Raw genomic sequence first — 18252 nt, 5'->3', positions numbered from 1 at the left:
GCATCGGACTTCCAACAGGCAAAACCGACGCATAGCTCTTTTCGGGGGGGGGGGGGCATATGATAGGGGCAAAAATGGCGATGTGACACGCCATGACAGCATCCCCCTGAGCGACACACTGCCCGAGGCTCGCCATACCCTACAGCAGCTCGGCCTCCCACGCAGCCCCAGTGGCAATGTCAGACGCCACCAAAGGTACAGTCCTGCCCTGCAGACAGCTACATCAGGTAACATCAAACCTCCTCTATAAATACCCCTGAGTCCCAAGCAAAAAGGGGAGGACACACTCAACACATGGAGGTTTCTCCTCCTCCTAAACTCCCTCAACATCTTTCGCTAATTTGATCGTCGGAGGGGTCGGGTCGAGCATCCCGACCCGACCTTTGTGCAGGTGCGAAGCATTCGGAGATCCCCGCCTTCGGAGATTCAGCTTTCTCGAGGAGCGCCCCCATGGAGGTCTCCGTCTTCCGGACCCAAACCAAGCCGCGATGGCCCCGAGGCCACGGCTAAAAAGTTACTTACCGTAACAACTTTCACCGTGCCATCGTGCTAAATTATGAGTTACCTTTGCATGGTCGTCACCTTCATCCACCTGACCCCTCCACATAAGGCCTGATCTTATGAAGCTTCTATCCCTAGTGTTAACTACTCTTCTTATTATCGTCCTAGTCATCGCTTCATTAAGAATGATGGGGGATGAGATGATCATTAGCGATGTGATAGGGGACGAGACATAGCTTCTATCCCATTATCGTCATATGTGATGCTCATAACCTCACCCTCAACTTTCTCTCAATTTTATTGGATTCCCTCATATTTGACTTTTATAATTTAAAAGAATAATTTTTCCTCCTCCTTGACACCTAACCCTTGTTGTTGTCCTTGCCTTTTTATGATTATGTTACCACGCTATGCTACGGATCACCTACACATGATCATCACATCTATCTGTAATACCCCTCTGCTAAGGCATGGTTATATCCCCATGAAGTTTTTATTTATGACATTAACTACTCTCATTATCATTACCCGCGTTACCCTTCCTCCGATGATGGAGGGTGAGAAGATAGATGGGGTGGTATGGCGACACGATAAAGGAGGAGGTTTCTATCTCATTGTCATCATCCATAATGCCCATAGCCTCACCCCCAATTTTCTCCTACTTCTTTTGGACTTCGACACCATAGTGTAGCAACTTTCCCTCGTTAACACAGTAAGTTACCTTACTTGAATCTCTTACACCTCCTCCATCACTCCTCCCTCCCCCCTCCCCAATCATCCTCTTTCTCCCCAAGTATCCCGTCTTTACTTGTCTTGTTAGCCTCTGCAACCAATGTTATCTCTACATTCCTACCTTATATCCTCATCTCCAATTTTGACATTAGAGAGGATGAGACATCGAGATACGGTGATCACGATAAGAGCCTCGAGATGATAGAAACATCGGACAACGATAAAGGACATAAGTGACCATGACGAAGCAATAGAGCAATGGGATAGATGTCAATATCGACATGATTAAAACCATGGGTAATCTTAACTTTTACTTAAAAAAAAAAAGTAAAAACTTAGTATGAGTATTCAAACTAAACTAGTTAGAGATATATTTTTTAGTTTAATTAATCAATTTTAACTGAATTAAACTGTTTTTAATTTAAAAAATATCATCGATCGAGTTTGTTGTCTTAAGCTCTTAACCAGTTCAAAATTGATCCAAATGCCCAATTTGATCTAATTTCAATGCTATAATTTCATAAATAATATAGGTCTAATTTTGCACATCCCAATCGAATCCCTCCACAATGGGATGATTTATCTTAAATAGCTCGATTTTTTTTAATTTTACTTTTTTTAATTTATAGTCATATTATTTTTAGCCTTGTTATGTTATTAATTATTTTTCGTGTGCTATTTTAGTTCCCTTAAACAATTAATTTCCATGGCTTCCTTAGCCGGCCGATACAGACGGCCCAGGTTCCAGCCGTTAATCCTCCGTCATGTACCGGGAGAATCACGGCCGTTCATATTTAAACCCAACCATCTCAGGATCTCTACAGCTGTCACGTCCACGAGGATCTTTCCCTCCCGTCTTCTTCCACCGTGAGTCAACGCGAGGATCCTACCCACACGCGGAAACTTCCCGGCCATAGTTTTGTCCCCAAAATACTCCTCATATCATCCGATCATTTACAATCAAGCTCAATCGAACGGTCTCCACGTAAGGGTAATTTAGGAATTTAACTCCAAGGGGAATTTGGTATCGGTATATAGTTCCCTTCTCCGGTCAGGAGTTCGCTGCGTTCTTCCGCAACCTGATCGAGGTCGTCGTCTGGTCCAGGGAAAATCGCCGCCGCCGTGCCTCATGATGGATTCATCTTCTTCCTCCTCTTTGCTGATCGCCGCTTTCCTGATTTGCAATCTGAATAGCCTCGCTGTCCAGCCTTCCGATCTCCCTTTTTTGGTACCGTCGACGCCGTGGTTTCGAGAACTGTGGATCGGAGTCTCGAAATAGCGGGAGAAGGTAATACGTTAATTGTTGCTCACAAAAGTTGTTCTTTTTTTTGACATTCTTCTTCTTTTTTGGGCCTTCTCGTTGGGTTTTTTGAGATGATTTGTGGAAATTGCTCTTTCACCTGTTTGGTTCTTTTATTATCTGTTTACTAGGAGTCAGTGAGCTGTATATATATATATATATATATAAAGGAGAAACAGGTTTTAGGCATGTTGATGAATTCAAATAGCTGAAGTTGTGAAATTGCTTAAACTTAACAAGGTTGATATGTTAAGTAGTTGAAGAACATAATATTTCAAACTTGTTTTAATTTTTTTCTGATTCTGAGGATATAAATTAGTGCAGTTGTGAATTTTCAAAGTTACATGACTCCCAGATTATTTATGATCTCACTTTTTCTCAAGATCTTAGACTTTCTTATCTGTAGCTTTATAACTGAGTTGTTAAAATTTTCTTCTGTGACAAATATCAAGCAGAATAAGGTGCATGAGGTGGTCCACCGTCACCTATCAGTTCAACTGCCTCAGTTTTATTTATGTGAATTTTCATCTGCTTTTTTGTTTTCTTCTAGTTATTTCATTATCAGTCAAGCCAACTAGATCTCGAAACCTCCTTGCCCATTCATGTTTTTTCTACTTTCAGTTTGTACTAATGATTATAATGGCCAGTGAAGTGTTTCTTCTACTTTCAAGATTTAGTGATTGCTTTATTATGTACTTGCCTTTACATTAAAGGCTCTGAATGATTATAATGATTTAGTGATTGCTATTTTATATGCTTGCCTTTATATTAGTTACTTATTTATTTTTTACTTGCCTTTACATTAAAGATTCTGAATGATTTAGTGATTGCTTTATTATCTGCTTTTTTGTTTTCTTCTGGTTATTTCATTATCAGTGCAGCCAACTAGATCTGGAAACCTCTTTGTGTCGGTCTTCCTTTCCAGCTCACACTTTTGAACTTCAGGGATTTCGTCCATTCATGTTTTTTCTACTTTCAGTTTGTGCTAATGATTATAATGGCCAGTGAAGTGTTTCTTCTACTTTCAAGATTTAGTGATTGCTTTATTATGTACATGCCTTTACATTAAATGCTCTGAATGAAACAGGTTTGTGTAGAAATTGGTGCAATCTTCTTAAGTTAAATCATCTTGGTGAAAAGAGTTGAAGAAGGTGTTGAGTGTTCTCATATTTTCAATATTGAGAACCCAATTTTTAAGTCCAGGATGCAGCGGCCTAAGATTCAAAATTCTGGTTGGGCTGCTTTTGGTCGCAAGCATCAAGGGAAAGAAGGCACACTTCCTACAGGCACTGTGGATCCCTTCCCATCCATCTCAGACTTGAGTTCTTCCTTTGCTACAAAAAGTTTGATGACTAACAATTTTCCACCATTGAAGTCCTTTTCTTCAGTAGTTCATCCCCCTCTGGATGTCCCACCACTTGGGACTAGCTGCATGATCAGGACAGTAAATAATAATCCGTGCAGGAAGCATGTTGATTGTCAGGCTACTACTGAAACTAATAGAGGTTCTGCCATAAAGTTGCTAAAAGATGTCCATTCTTGGGCTGACCAACAGCTGATTGAAGGTGTTTTATCGGCTGTAGATTATGATGTAGACCAAGCATCTGTTCTTCTTAAAGCCATGGTTTCACCTGATACCAAAATCAAGGAAGCTAGTCTTGCTAACCCAAGTTCTTCGATAACAATGGATTGGTGCGGAGAGAATAATAAAACTGTCCAGCAAGGCACTTCATTAGAAAATAAAATTTCAGGTAGCGCACATAAAGCGTTAATATCAACCAAATTGTTATCTGTACCTGCTGAACCTGAGTGGGAAGAAGATGATGTCTACTTGAGTCACCGGAAAGATGCAATAAAGAAGATAAGGTATGCTGTTTTATACAGAATTTATTTGGGTCTTTTGGTTAACTTTTTTTTTTTTTTCGTTGTCACATGTTAATTTATAAGGAGGAACAAGTGGATACAAGAGCACAAATGCCATCATAAGATTTTCAGATGATACTGATTACAGAAACTTCCCATTGATAAAATCCATTAGGGTTTTCCAAATCAACAATAAGAAGATGAGTTATGCAGCATTAAACATGAATCGAGGGGTTGTGGTTAGGAACTAAAATCACTGTCGACTTGCAACTTATGATTTTCTTTATTGGATAATTTGTTGTATAGGTGAATCAATTTGATCTCTGGACTCTTGTATGTTTCTATGAACAATCTTAATCACCATATGATGTAAGATCAGAGATAAAATTCAAATTCATTATTTCTCCTAATAGTTAATATCTAATCCAATATGCATTTCCAAATACCTCTAAACATATTTCTTAGTCTTGGTGCTTTCATGCTTTATATGGTCCATGAAATCAAGGTTTAGGTATAAGCATGACTATGTAGATAAAGACAGACGAGTGTATGTCTAGCATGCCAAACATGGCCAAGTTTAGCTTTAGATTTGATGCATAAATTAAATGGAAAGATCAGTATCTGTCGTAAAATTGTCAACTACAGGTATCAAATATGAGATAAAGATAGTCAGGAACAGGAGAATAGCATATGTTCTGATTGTTGTCAGATATGCTTATAACTATTCATTCTTCCTTCTTTTATATCAAGAGGTTGCAAATCATGAACTTTCGTATCATGCACTTCATTTACTTTTTCTAAGATATGCCATTTTGTTGTTGTTTCCTACCAGAAAGCATTAGTTGTTTTACACTGTGACCTGTTGAGTATCTTTGCTTAAAATAAGACCTAAAATGCCAATTTTCAAAAGAAAGAAAAACAATTAAAATGCCCAGCAGAAGTGTGGCCCCACAAGTTAGTACAAAGGAAAATTTATTACATGACTACCTGAATTATCCCTTCTAAACCTGTTAGCTTTATACTAGGCTCTGATTCTTTCCTATGTAGAGCTGCATTATACACTTTATGATTCAGTTTATAGAATGCAATAGTTTAGTTATGATATCAGAAGAACCTCAAATCTGTTTTAATGTGTTTGAAAGATTCTGTGGTGTCTCGGACGATAATTTGGGTAAAGAAATGATGACGAAGTTGTCCAGTCTGTTAGTGACTGCAAAACAATCACACATCAAAATCCATAGAGAATGGTACACTCAAGTTGAAGAACTAAAAGATAAAGCCTTGCCAGTGGAAACATTTAGAATTGTTCATTATAAGAAGCCTAAACAATAAGCTTGAATGCAAAAGGACAATGATTTAATTATAAGGTGGGAATTGGCAAAGAACCACCTATTGAGCCCAATGGCATTCATGAAATTCCATTAGTTTATTTGATGTGAACCTTTTTTATTGAAAGACTATTTGCTCCTTAAATGTTTCTTGATTATGTAATTTGTTTTATTTTTTGCCTTCTTACTGATTTGTGATGCTACTGGATATACATATCATGTTGTCTTAGGAAAATTGTCATCATAACAATGGTGTTCTCAGTAGCTCTGTGCATGCTTAAGAAGTTCAAATATTTCTATTTAGGCTTTTTTTTTTTTTTGTGCAACAGGGCAGCATCTCGGCATTCACGGGCTGCTAGTAATGCCTTTTTCAGGGGTGACCATTTTTCTGCACATCAGCTTTCTGTAAAAGCTCAAGATGAGTGGATGGCAGCTGAAAAGTTGAACAATAAGGCAGCAGACGAAATTTTACATATTAGAAATAGCAATAATGACTTATGGAAGATAGACTTACATGGTCTGCATGCACCTGAAGCTGTTAGGGCACTGATGAACCATCTTCATATGATAGAGTCTGGGATCTTGATGAATCGTGTAGCTTCTTCTGATGGATTAGCAAAACCAGAAGCTGGTATGGTATCCTCTCCATCATCTGAATCAGTTAAAGACTTTCAAGCAGATTCTATGACCAGGAAGGCATTACCTCGGCAAAGGCAGACAGTATTGCATGTTATCACGGGTAAATAGGTTAACATGCACTAACTTATGCTTAATAGTAGCTGCTGTAAGCTAAATTGCATACTAGGATTATGTCATTGGTAGCATAACATCGACGGGTGCTTTTAGGAATCAGCATGAATCACTAATCCTCTTGTTTGGTCCCCGGTGCTGATGAACTCAGGTTAGGTATGGCCATAGCTGTCATTGTAAGTAGTTTTATACTTGCACGGGCACGTGCTATTCTTATCATCAATCTATCCACATTTTTCTAGGAGCTTGTAAATAATGAAACATGAGTTTTCAAGTTTTTGCAATTTAAAACATATGTTAGGTATATATGGATGGTTCAAGTCATCTTGCTGTGTGGTGGACCTTATACTTGATGTTTGGTATATACTAATGTGCTATCCGTTGCTAATCAATTTACATGAAGGAAGCATGACTTTAAAGAAATCATGCATAAACTGATTCTTGAGCATCAATTAAAAATGATTCTGTTGGATGTTCACAGAGACCATAGCTCTTGTGATTTAGATCTCATCAAACATTTCTACTAGTTCTAAAATTTTTCTACTTTCACTTACCTGTAGTCTTCTCAAGACATGATCTGGAAATGCTTGATCTAATGATTCATTTTCTTACAGGGATGGGCAACCATAGCAGAGGGCAAGCATCACTTCCTTCGGCAGTCAAAAGCTTTCTTATTGAAAAGGGGTAAAAATTATTAGAACCCATCTTAGCTTAGCTGTATGATCTTCGAGAACTTTCTTGTTTCCGTTATCACCTTTGATCTCCATTAACATCCTGCAGATACCGTTTCGACGAGGTGAGACCTGGTGTAGTTGCTGTCCGTCTGAAATTTCGCCACAAGTGAGGGTGGGATCCAACAAATCATCTGTGGATACATGGCTTCTGAATCCTCATCTGCTACTTCTCAAATCAGTCTTCAAGTACTTGCCATCCTTCTTTCCTTCTCCAGTAGTCAACCATAGAAGCTTCAAGAGTGTCAATTTAGCCACCCAACTGATAGATGCGTGAATGCTTGATGATTCCTCTGTGGCACACTTCAGATTAGGTGTATATTGTGCCACAAACACTGTCATCATCCTTTTGGAATTTACAACGATGCAATTCATGCTTAATGTGTTGTGATTTGTCGCAATTCACCAGCACACGATGCAGTCTGGTTTCTTTAAGAAAGAAAAAAGATTCAATATAAGAGGCTTCCATCAACATTGAATTTTTTATAAAAAGAAACAAAACGAAATTGAAAATTCATTTTATGATTCCCAACTTACCTGCATTTTGCTTCATTGGATATGATGTTTCTTCAACACAAAGTATCACGTTTTGACTTATTGAGGTGTCATTGACTTGTTTTGTATCAATGTATATAATCTTATCTTACTTTTCCCCCGAGATAAAGAGGATATTACGTAGGTGGGAGTGCTAATTTCTAACGGCAGGGAAGTCTTGTCCTATTAATAGACGTATCGAGCGAATGCAACATACACGGAAATGGACATTGATCCGACGTTACCCGACCCGTGGTCCGGTCCGATTAGACCGGGATTTGTTTGAACCCGTGCTGCCAAAGATCGGCGCGTGAATCCGACCCAGGATAGATCAAATTATGGGTTTTAGTTAACGATATTAACCCTTCGATTTAAATCCAACGGTGGTAGAAGGTTCCCTGACCCGAAGAATACTAGTTTGTGTTCCATGTACTCTCAAGTTCCGGCCCCCCTCTTACGTCTCCCTTTCCCTTCTTTGCGTCACCGACGGCCGGAGACCGACCTCTTCCGTGACTCCACCAGCCGACGGCGCTCGCCACCCTTCCGTCCCTTCGGGGATTGGAAGTCCGTCTTCACCGGCGGCGGGAGTGCCACAGACACCGCCTCCTACTCCCTGATCAAAGGCGCGCGGTCGAAGGCCGATTCGGCCCGCGATCGGGCACTTTCTTCTCCTCCCTCAATAACTGAATGCCTGCGTGCCGCCGCATCCACCTTCTTCTTGGTTGTATTGGGAGGAGAAAGTGAAGGGATTGATCTTGATCTTCCAATATTCAAGGTTCTTCCTCGCCCCTTTTTCCTTTCAGGATAGATATGGTGTGTGGCGCGCCCCGCCCTAAGGTTACAGTTCTTGGTGAAAAATGGGTAGAATTGAAGATACAATAATTGATTTCTCATTATAAGATGTGCATGAACTGCTATGTAACTGGTCGTTTCGAGATCTGTTTGTGTATCTGCTTGATTGGTGTTGGGATAGCTTCTAATCTTGAGACATGGGTTTGTTCTCGTTAATGTAATTGGGCGCAAGCTCTATCCTCCGGATCCCATATCGTTAGTTGCCCTAAAGCCTTTGCTGGGATTTTATGGCTTCTCCTCAAGCTTGACCTGTAAGTCGATGATAAACTACACTCAGCAGATATCCATGTAGCTGGGTCACATTGGATCAAGCAATCTCTGGGCGATAATTGGATCAGGCATGGATTTTAGTATTGGATTTACCAAGCATTGCATTCAATGTGGATCAAACCCAATCAGATCTAGGTTCTATCCTTTTGCAGGCCTAAGAATGGTGATTGAAGCCCATTGAAGTTAAATAAATAATTATATGTTTTTTAAGCATGCTAATTTTATGTATCACACACATAACAGAAAGATTGAATTTGTTAAAAGTTTTTGGGATTTTAAAAGCTTGATGAAGTCGCAATAAATACGATTGATTTATGTGATTGTATTTGTAGAATTGTTTTTATTTCAAAAAAGGAAGGATTTCACTGGTGTTGTGAATACTGATTTGTTTTTTTTTTAAACAATTAATGCTGCATAACTAATTCTGTTTATTTGGATGAGAGTTTTATTCTTCTTCATTATGTGAATTATAGAAGGAACTCCATATTTTTCTTATGTCTCGCTCAGTGATTTTGTTAAATGAATTCTAGTAGTAGTTGTTATGTTCTTTCGGTGTTTATGTTAGTAACTCTATGATCCACTGCATTGTTTCAGTGTGCTTAAATATCATTCTTCTTCTTTTGGAAAACACTGTAGGATATGTGGATGAATTCTATAAATTAATTTGCTGTATTCTTTAATGAAAGGTAAGAACACACTGTCAATAGCTTGAAATGATTTTGAACAGATGGCCGAAAAGAATGAGTTATGTATTAGCAAGGTAAAAAGTAGGAGTGTCTAGTTGTTCTACTTGTTTCCGATATTGTTTGATGAAAAATGACCTTATTACCACTCTGGTGAAAACCTTTTGTACCAATTGCTTGTAGAATGCTACAACTAGGTGACTTTAGTTGATTGACTGTTTGCTTTGGAATATGATTTTATTTTCAGGAGCTATGTTGTTAGTGTTAGTTTACAAGTTGCATGGGGTCCCTGTCGAGTGCCTCTTTTTGTATTTTATTTTTTAATTAGTTTTCTACATTTGAAAATGCTTTCTGATTTGAAGATTCAGTCATCCTAGGTTTCTTTGGTTTTTTTGGATGTTAAACAGTTTGCAAAAATTGATGCTTCTGCTTGGAAAGTGTGGTGTCTAAATTTCACTTTCGGTTGCTATATTGCTATCAGAAAAATACAGTTTGTGCTTAGATCATATTTGTATCTAGCTACAAAATTCATCTATAAATATTATTCAGTTCACATGCACTTAATCAACCTGTTGTTAGAGAGCATCTTTTTGCCATTTGTACACTTATTGGAGCTTGCCTTAACTTGATCTTCAAAGTCTGGAATTTATGGTACTATCAGCTGCTGAGCACGATTGAAGGTTCAGTTTTTTATGAGAGTTTGCTCTAAAACACATCTTCCAAATTATTTTTAGCTTAGTTTATAAACCAGGATATTGAAGATATTGTGCTTCCAAAACCATGCCAAAACGAGGTTTCTTGTTCTTCTGCTCGAGGAACAATGGATGGGATCTATAATGCTGAGACTGCATTCATGATGTTATACTTGTTAGTCATTAACTTATTTACTCATTGTTTTATTAATTATTATACATAAATAAATTGATCGGAAGCCATATAGCCTATACAATCTATACAACCTCATATAAACTCATGGCTGATTAGTTAGAGAATCATATAAACTCATGGCTGATATAGCATAGAGATCTACAAAGTTCAAAGGGGTTTGGACTTTGGATTGAGTGAGAATCATGGAGGGATGGTGATGATGTAAAGTGATTGCCTATAAACAACAAAAATCAATTCAGATAGCCAAAACATTCTCGGTCATTGGATGAAGAAATAAAGACCAATATGTTAGATCCGAGATAAAGTGAATCTTTATTATGGCAGTGAAGATCTTTTTCCCCCATTGTGGGAGCCAGCTTAAAGCTTTGCCAAAGCATCAAGTTTCTTGAGTGAAACCCAAACTAATTGTTGAAAAGTAAAGTGACACTGTTTATAATTTTACATGTTGATGAGACCATATCTAATTCCATATTGGTCAGAGAACCAGATAGCCAGGGTCAATCCTCTCCTTGAAGTGCCTTTTGGGGTTTACCCTAAAGATAAAATCATGCATGGCTTAGCCCAGAGTGGACAATACCCTGTGGGTCACTAAGTTTGAATTAGTGATGGCTTGGTGATGGACCTCATCATATGATGGTTTAGGCAAGTCTAAGTCCTGTGGCTTTCCAACCATGAGGCTATAATAATACCACTGGTTAGAGAGTTGGAGAGCGAAAGCCTCAAAAGAGCTAAGGTCACTCCTTGTGCCTTTTGGGATCCCATCAAAAAGACAAAGCCATGTGGGGCTCACCTTAGAGGAATAATACCTCATGGGTCACTAAAACCGGCCCACTGATGACCTAATGATGGACTTCAGTATATGCATCTTGCAATCAAATGCTTTAAGTTAAACTATTGAAGAGTACTTTTGGCAGTGGATACTGGTGGTTAGATGATTATTTCAAATTGAAAATGCGAGAAAAAACATATTATTCAAGAGGAAAGAATGACTTTCTTTCCTTATCTTTGAAATTCAATTAACTACATTGCTGAAGTGCATTACATGGCTACAGAAACAAAGTTTATGAAAATTTTTTTTGGCGTCATAGGCAATCATATATAAACATGAGTAACCAATTTTACAAGTTCCATTAGCTAACTTGTGTCACATAATTTTTGTTTCAAAGAAGCTGTACATCCTAATTATTTGGGATGCTTACATGGACTGGGGATCTATCACTAGTTGAACCAAGAGCTTTTAGATAGTATGTTAATCATTATATGCAAATCCTGTAGTTGGTAATCATTATATGCTAGCTTCATGATTGTGTGTGGATCACTTTCATGTTGTATTTGTAGCTTAATCCTACTCATCTTTTGATGTCATATTGGTATATTCTTCTACATAGGATTCCTAGTATCTTGAATCCGATATGACAATATAATCATCGTTCTTTTTTGTTTTTGTCAGCTCCTGAGATAATTGAACTGAAGAGGCTTGTAATGTAAACTCATAGAAATAGAACATAGTCCAATGTATTGAATGATGTTTTGCACTTTGCAATTGATTTGATGACCTTATATATTTGAATAATTTGTTTATCTTTAGGGATTTACATCTGTCATTTTCCTTTATATCATCAAGGCTTTTATTTGGTGTTTTATTTGTTGTCATATTCAGGGTATTCTTCCAATCAATTGTTCTGATGCAGAAATAATATCTGAAGAAGATAGAGCCATGTTAAATGTTTATGATGATCCATCAGAACAAAGGTCTTTGTCTCTGGACGACACTAGCAGCACAGGGGAATCCCAAGAGGACACAAGGCTTTCACTGGAAACTTCTAATGATGTCATTCCCTATATTGGTCAAAGGTTTGAAACCCATGATGCTGCATATGAGTTCTATAGTGAGTTTGCAAAGCGATGTGGCTTCTCTATTCGTCGTCATCGAACCGAGGGGAAAGATGGGATTGGAAAGGGACTAACAAGGCGGTATTTTGTCTGCCATCGTGCTGGCAATACTCCTGTAAAGGCAGCTACTGATACCAAGCAGCAGAGGAACCGTAAATCTTCTCGATGTGGATGTCAAGCATACATGCGCATCAGCAAAAGCATGGATATGGGTGTTTCTGAATGGCGAGTCACAGGTTTTGAAAGCCACCACAACCATGAATTGTTAGAACCAAATCAAGTGCGGTTTCTTCCTGCCTATCGAACTATCTCCGATGCTGATAAAATCCGCATCCAGATGTTTGCAAAGAGTGGCATTTCAGTGCAGCAAATGATGAGGCTCATGGAGCTGGAAAGGTGTGTCGAACCAGGCTATTTGCCTTTCACAGAAAAGGATGTAAGGAACCTTCTTCAGTCCTTTAGAAAGGTAAAGCAGGATGAGGAGAGTATTGATCTCCTCAGAATGTGCAAGAGTATTAAGGCGAAAGAGCCCAACTTTAAGTATGATTTCACAACAAATTCAAATAAAGGGCTTGAGAATATTGCTTGGTCATATGCCTCATCAGTCCAGTCATATGAGATTTTTGGTGATGCAGTTGTATTTGACACAACCCATCGTTTGACTGCCTTTGACACGCCACTTGGAATTTGGGTTGGCATGAACAATTATGGAATGCCATGCTTCTTTGGTTGTGTGCTTTTGCAAGAAGAGAATGTTCAGTCCTTCACATGGGCATTAAAGGTAAAGCCACTAAGAAGCCCCCATTTTCATTTCTCTATATATATGCTTATTGTTGTGGTTTATGCCAGGTGTTTTTGAACTTCATGAATGGAAAAGCTCCACGAACAATTTTAACTGACCAAAATATGTGTCTCAAAGAAGCAATAGCTATCGAAATGCCAAACACAAAACATGCCCTATGCATTTGGTTAATTGTGGTGAAGTTCCCGTCATGGTTCAATGCAGTTCTTGGGGAGCGGTACAGTGAGTGGAAGGTTGAGTTCTACAAGCTTTATAACTTGGAAAATATAGATGATTTTGAGCTTGGATGGAGGGATATGGTCACCTCCTTTGGACTCCATGCCAATAGACATATTGTAAACCTGTTTGCTCTTCGAACGCAGTGGGCATTGCCATACCTGAGGAGTCATTTTCTTGCAGGATTGACTCTAAAAGGTGTGTCAAAAGCAATAAATTCTTTCATTCAGCGGTTCTTGAGTGCACAGACGCGTCTTACTCATTTCATCGAACAAGTATGCCCTTTTTTATCCATTAAGTATAGTTTACACACGTGGAAATTTAATTTTGAATGTGATTAGTCTGCCAAACTTGTTGATTACATGTGGAAATTTAATTTTGAATGTAATTTAATCATTGTACGTGATTAAAAGTCTGCCAAATTATAGTTTACACTTGGAATTAGTCTGCCTATTTTTATCCATTAATTGAACTTGTAGTTTACACATGTGAAAATTTAATTTTGTATGGGATTAGTCTGCCAAACATGTAGGTTACGTGCGGGCATGATCAAACGAGGCAGATATAATATAATTTATCTACTTGAAGACTTGCATCACATTTAAATTTTCCATATTAATGAGGAATCACTGAGCCTTAAGTGAGTCAAATCGTTGTATGTGATTAAAAATCTTTTATTAGGGAAAAAAATGACATTTCTCTCTACACAGGTGGCTGTGGCTGTTGACTTCAGAGACCAAATGGGGGAGCAGCAGACCATGCAACAAAACTTACAGAACATCTGTTTCAAAACAGGTGCTCCTATGGAAGCTCATGCAGCCTCATTCCTCACTCCATATGCTTTTGGTAAGCTACAAGATGAGCTTGTCTTGGCGGCACACTATGCCTCCTTTCCGATGGGAGAAGGTCTTTTTCTTGTTAGACACCACACAAAGATGGATGGTGGACGGAAAGTGATATGGATGCCACAGGAAGAGTTGCTCTCGTGCAGTTGTCGTATGTTCGAATTTTCGGGGATCCTCTGTCGACATACTCTCAGAGTTCTCTCAACACTAAACTGCTTTCAGATTCCGGAACGCTATCTGCCCATCCGATGGCGCCGAATCAGCACAGTAGTGCCTTCAAACCTAGCTTATGGAGCTGCGTCATGTGAGCAAGCTGAACGGGTACAGGCACTGCAAGCTATGGCCTCATCTCTGGTATCAGAGGCTGCCAAGTCCAAGGAAAGGATGGATATTGCAACCAGGGAGATATCATTTCTCCTATCCCGCATAAAGGAACAACCACTTTCCTTGAATGCTTCAAGAAACTGTATTCATAGGAGTCGGTAGATTTACTTTGCTGGGGATAGCATTATTGACAGAAAAGAGATTATTGCTGATTGAGAGAAGAAATTGAGTTTTTTTGTTGTCATGGCTACATGGAGTCAATGGTATCGGATGAGCATAATTATGATCATTTGTGCACACCGTGTAATCAGCATTGCTGTCGAGTGGAAGAACACAAGGTCTGTTTTCTATCTTCGATCCTTTACATCTGGAAGATGAAATCCAATGTATTATTTATCTACAGCTATTTCTGCACACATGCAAAATCAAGATTGCTTGGCTTCTCTAACTTAAAACACTTTTCCCACGTTCCAGATGCTTAATTGGCACGTGCTTGATCCCACCCTATGCACAAGGCACGTGATGCGGTCTTATACACGAGAGAACTCGTTTTAAGAACAGATATTTCTATCAATAATTCTCTTTTTATTATTTATAATCTCATCTTAAATTTTTTTAATAATTTTAAAATACTCGTTAATGCTCTCATCTTTCTCTTCTTATTCTTCTTCTCGTATTTTTGGTTGGTCGAGCGATCACTATCATCGCTTGAGTCACAATAATGGTCACCTCTATCATGTGTAATGGTTGTCACGATAATAATCTGTGTGCTTGTTTCTATTTGTTGTTCATCGTTTTGAATGACTTTGACACTTTTCTCCATGGAGGACTCAACATTATTGGTAGGATCCACCTTCTTCCCACCTTCTTCTCGAACAACAAAGGAGTAAGGAGCATAGTAACGAGTGACATCAATAGCGAACGGAGACGCATCGAGTGAATATCAATAGCACTGGCAACAAGCTATCATGGACAAATCCACACTAAGGGTATTTGATATAATATTTATATATATTTCTATATTTCGATTATGTTCATACTTTATACAATATATACAGGACTTGTATTAGACTTGACAGTCCCATTTTAGTTGGCTCTTGTAACCATTTTAATTCTTTAAACGTATATATGCATTCATCGTATAGAAATAAAACTGTCCAAAAATAGATCATCTAAGCAATCATTTGAGGGATTTTTTAGCTCCATACAGTGGTATAAACAGCATAACACCATAGAGCTACCCGAATGACACATGACTGAATAGACCTTTAAGGTAGTGTTTAAGGTTGGTTCACTGCCTTGTTCCATAGCAGTATCATATGGGGACTTTTGGTTATGGTGGACCATATTGGATCCATTTTCATATAACTATTCAAAGCTTGTGCAGTATATATTTATAATTTACATTGCTTATCAAGTGTTTACTGAGACATCTACTTAAAAGGATCTCGAGTTAAACGTATTATCTAACTTATCTTCTCTTTTGCATGTCTTTAATGGAACCATAAGAGGTTTTGGGAAAGTGACCCTTTGCAGATAGACATGCAAGAGTGTCACATAGCTTAGGTAAAACTAACTAAGTCTACGACATATGATATTAGAGAGGGACAAGTGTTGGGAAATCTTGGGGGGGCGACATCATATGCGTAGCGGAAGAACAAAAAAACAAAATCCCCTATTCCCAAAGAGATGTTCGTCGTCGTGCGAAGATTGGTGCGCAAAATCCGCGAAACTTAAAACTGCATATAGAGTAGATTGTGTTACCTAGGGAGATCGTATATCCCTGTTTCCTTGCAGATCTTTTGGAGAGGGTGAAGGAGGTCAAGCGTCCTCCTCTTTAGCGATGATTCACACAGCAGGGTTACGACGATGCTCCTCAAAACTCCAGGCCTGCTCTGAGGTGGAGAGGGAGAGGAGAATAGGAAAGGCAAGCAAAGGCTCTAGCCTATAAGGCTTTGAATCCCTCGTATTTATAGAGGTCCCCTATCAAACCCTAATGGGTCCTCCCTAGTAGGTATTGGATCTGCATCTAATAAGACAAGGGCTCCATCGGATATCTCATATCCGAATCTATACTCATCGCAATGCCTACCATATATGTGTGACCCTCTAGGCTCAATATCGAGCTAGCCGTGAGTCATACTTGTCAGAACTCCTTCTAACTCAGTGAATTATTATCTCTGTAATAATTCACTTGACTCATCGACTACGGACGTACTAGGCCACTATGTCGTAGTCATCAGATGATACAGGGGAATCCAATCCATTGGATCTGTTCTCAATTACCGTGTACCTATAGTCCCTCATCCATCTAATATCCCAGAGACCGTATATCGAGCATGGTGCTGTTAGACCCATACGGTTTCTACTCGAGTCTCGCTATAATCGGATTCTCCTGGAGAAATCTTTCTCTCTCAACCCGAATGACCTTGGCCAGGGATTTGTCTGAGCAAGAACACATGGGATATTCCTCTCATAACGCCGAGAGTGGATGATCCTCTATCGATACTCAATAGTCCTCGTAAGGTCGACTACCACTCCCAATGACCAGCTGTACTAGATCTGGGACAGTCAAACCTATAAGTCTGGTATCAAAGAGTGGAGCACTCATACAGGACATCCTTGGTATCTCAAGTCTAAGGACCAGATATACCACTAGGACTATGTAATTGCTGTCTGACAATAAGGCATCAACAACCATCCAGCATTCCGTAAGCGGATCAATCAGTGAACTCATTCTCCAATGAGCACCTGTACTGTATCTCTAGTGTCCCTACACGAGCAGCTATGAGACCAGCTGCATCCATCATATGGACGGGTATACAGCACACCAGTCTGTCCAGTTATCACGATGTCCCTCTCGAGTAACCTATGACCGGGATTATTTAGGATTTGTGTTTAAAGGTGAATCGATCTCATTATCGTGATCTCATCACGATCCGATTTCCATTACACAAATCCAAGGACATCACAATATATATATATATATATATATATATATATATATATATATATATATATATATATATATATATAGTTATAAAGTGATATATGCCAAAATATAATAAGCAAAAAGATTCTGTATCAAGTCACACGTGCCATCACTCACGTGATTGGCTTGCTGGGCACATATGACTAGCAATCTCCCGCTTGACCTAAAGCCAATCATCTATGTGTCTGATCCCCATCAGACCCCTGTGACGCTCAAAGACAATCTGAGACAACGACTTTGTCAATGGATCTGCAATGTTATCTTCGGATGGAACTCTTTCCACTGCTACATCTCCTCGGGTTACGATCTCTCTGATAAGTTGGAACCTCATCAGAAAACTTCTGATGAGACCGGGTTCCCTTATTTGAGTAATCGCCCCGTTGTTATCGCAATATAAGGAGATCAGCTCCTCACTACCCGGCACGACTCCCAAATCTGTGATGAACTTCTTCAACCATACTCCCTCCTTTGCTGCATCTGATGTAGCAATGTACTTCGCCTCTGTGGTCGAGTCAGCAGTGGTATCTTGCTTGGAACTCTTCCAGCACACTGTTCCTCCATTCAAGGTGTACACATACCTTGAATTCGACTTGCTATCATCGACATCAGACTGAAAACATAAGTTTGTGTAGCCTTCAACCTTAAGGCTACTACCTCCATATACTAGTAAAAGATCCTTAGTTCTTCTCAAGTACTTAAGGATACACTTTACTGCTTTCCAGTACTCCAAGCTTGGATCCGCCTAATA

General features: G+C 39.0%; 2 protein-coding genes across 3 annotated transcripts; both read left to right on the top strand.

The window, feature by feature from the left end:
- Positions 1 to 2305: 2305 nt before the first annotated feature.
- On the top strand, positions 2306 to 7586 carry LOC135586465 (uncharacterized). Its single transcript, XM_065157259.1, has 5 exons — positions 2306 to 2521; positions 3621 to 4399; positions 6054 to 6463; positions 7089 to 7158; positions 7255 to 7586. The coding sequence occupies exons 2-5, from the start codon at positions 3738 to 3740 to the stop codon at positions 7316 to 7318; spliced, it is 1206 nt and encodes a 401-aa protein (XP_065013331.1). The 5' UTR covers positions 2306 to 2521; positions 3621 to 3737; the 3' UTR covers positions 7319 to 7586.
- Positions 7587 to 8151: 565 nt separating this feature from the next.
- On the top strand, positions 8152 to 14914 carry LOC103987661 (protein FAR1-RELATED SEQUENCE 11). Of its 2 annotated transcripts, none has more exons than XM_009406021.3 (4): positions 8152 to 8514; positions 12093 to 13106; positions 13175 to 13618; positions 14054 to 14914. In XM_009406021.3, the coding sequence occupies exons 1-4, from the start codon at positions 8167 to 8169 to the stop codon at positions 14672 to 14674; spliced, it is 2427 nt and encodes an 808-aa protein (XP_009404296.3). In that variant the 5' UTR covers positions 8152 to 8166; the 3' UTR covers positions 14675 to 14914. The 2 variants fall into 2 exon arrangements, with proteins under 2 accessions (XP_009404296.3, XP_065013506.1); XM_065157434.1 differs by having other exon boundaries at positions 8193 to 8514; positions 12124 to 13106.
- Positions 14915 to 18252: the final 3338 nt, after the last annotated feature.

The sequence above is a fragment of the Musa acuminata genome, chromosome BXJ3-6 (assembly GCF_036884655.1).
Source record: "Musa acuminata AAA Group cultivar baxijiao chromosome BXJ3-6, Cavendish_Baxijiao_AAA, whole genome shotgun sequence".
In the NCBI taxonomy this organism is placed as follows: domain Eukaryota; kingdom Viridiplantae; phylum Streptophyta; class Magnoliopsida; order Zingiberales; family Musaceae; genus Musa; species Musa acuminata.
Note: the sequence above shows the minus strand (reverse complement) of the source record. Positions and strands in the feature narration are given on the sequence as shown.

What these genes read in the sequence shown, in the direction of transcription:
- LOC103987661 (XM_009406021.3), top strand. Translation starts at nt 8,167, where the DNA reads ATGTACTCTCAAGTTCCGGCCCCCCTCTTACGTCTCCCTTTCCCTTCT. An exon ending in CCTTCACATGGGCATTAAAG is followed by an intron (nt 13,107 to 13,174) that starts GTAAAGCCACTA and finishes GGTTTATGCCAG; the next exon opens with GTGTTTTTGAACTTCATGAA. An exon ending in TTACTCATTTCATCGAACAA is followed by an intron (nt 13,619 to 14,053) that starts GTATGCCCTTTT and finishes CTCTCTACACAG; the next exon opens with GTGGCTGTGGCTGTTGACTT.
- LOC135586465 (XM_065157259.1), top strand. Translation starts at nt 3,738, where the DNA reads ATGCAGCGGCCTAAGATTCAAAATTCTGGTTGGGCTGCTTTTGGTCGC. An exon ending in AGTATTGCATGTTATCACGG is followed by an intron (nt 6,464 to 7,088) that starts GTAAATAGGTTA and finishes ATTTTCTTACAG; the next exon opens with GGATGGGCAACCATAGCAGA. An exon ending in AGCTTTCTTATTGAAAAGGG is followed by an intron (nt 7,159 to 7,254) that starts GTAAAAATTATT and finishes AACATCCTGCAG; the next exon opens with ATACCGTTTCGACGAGGTGA.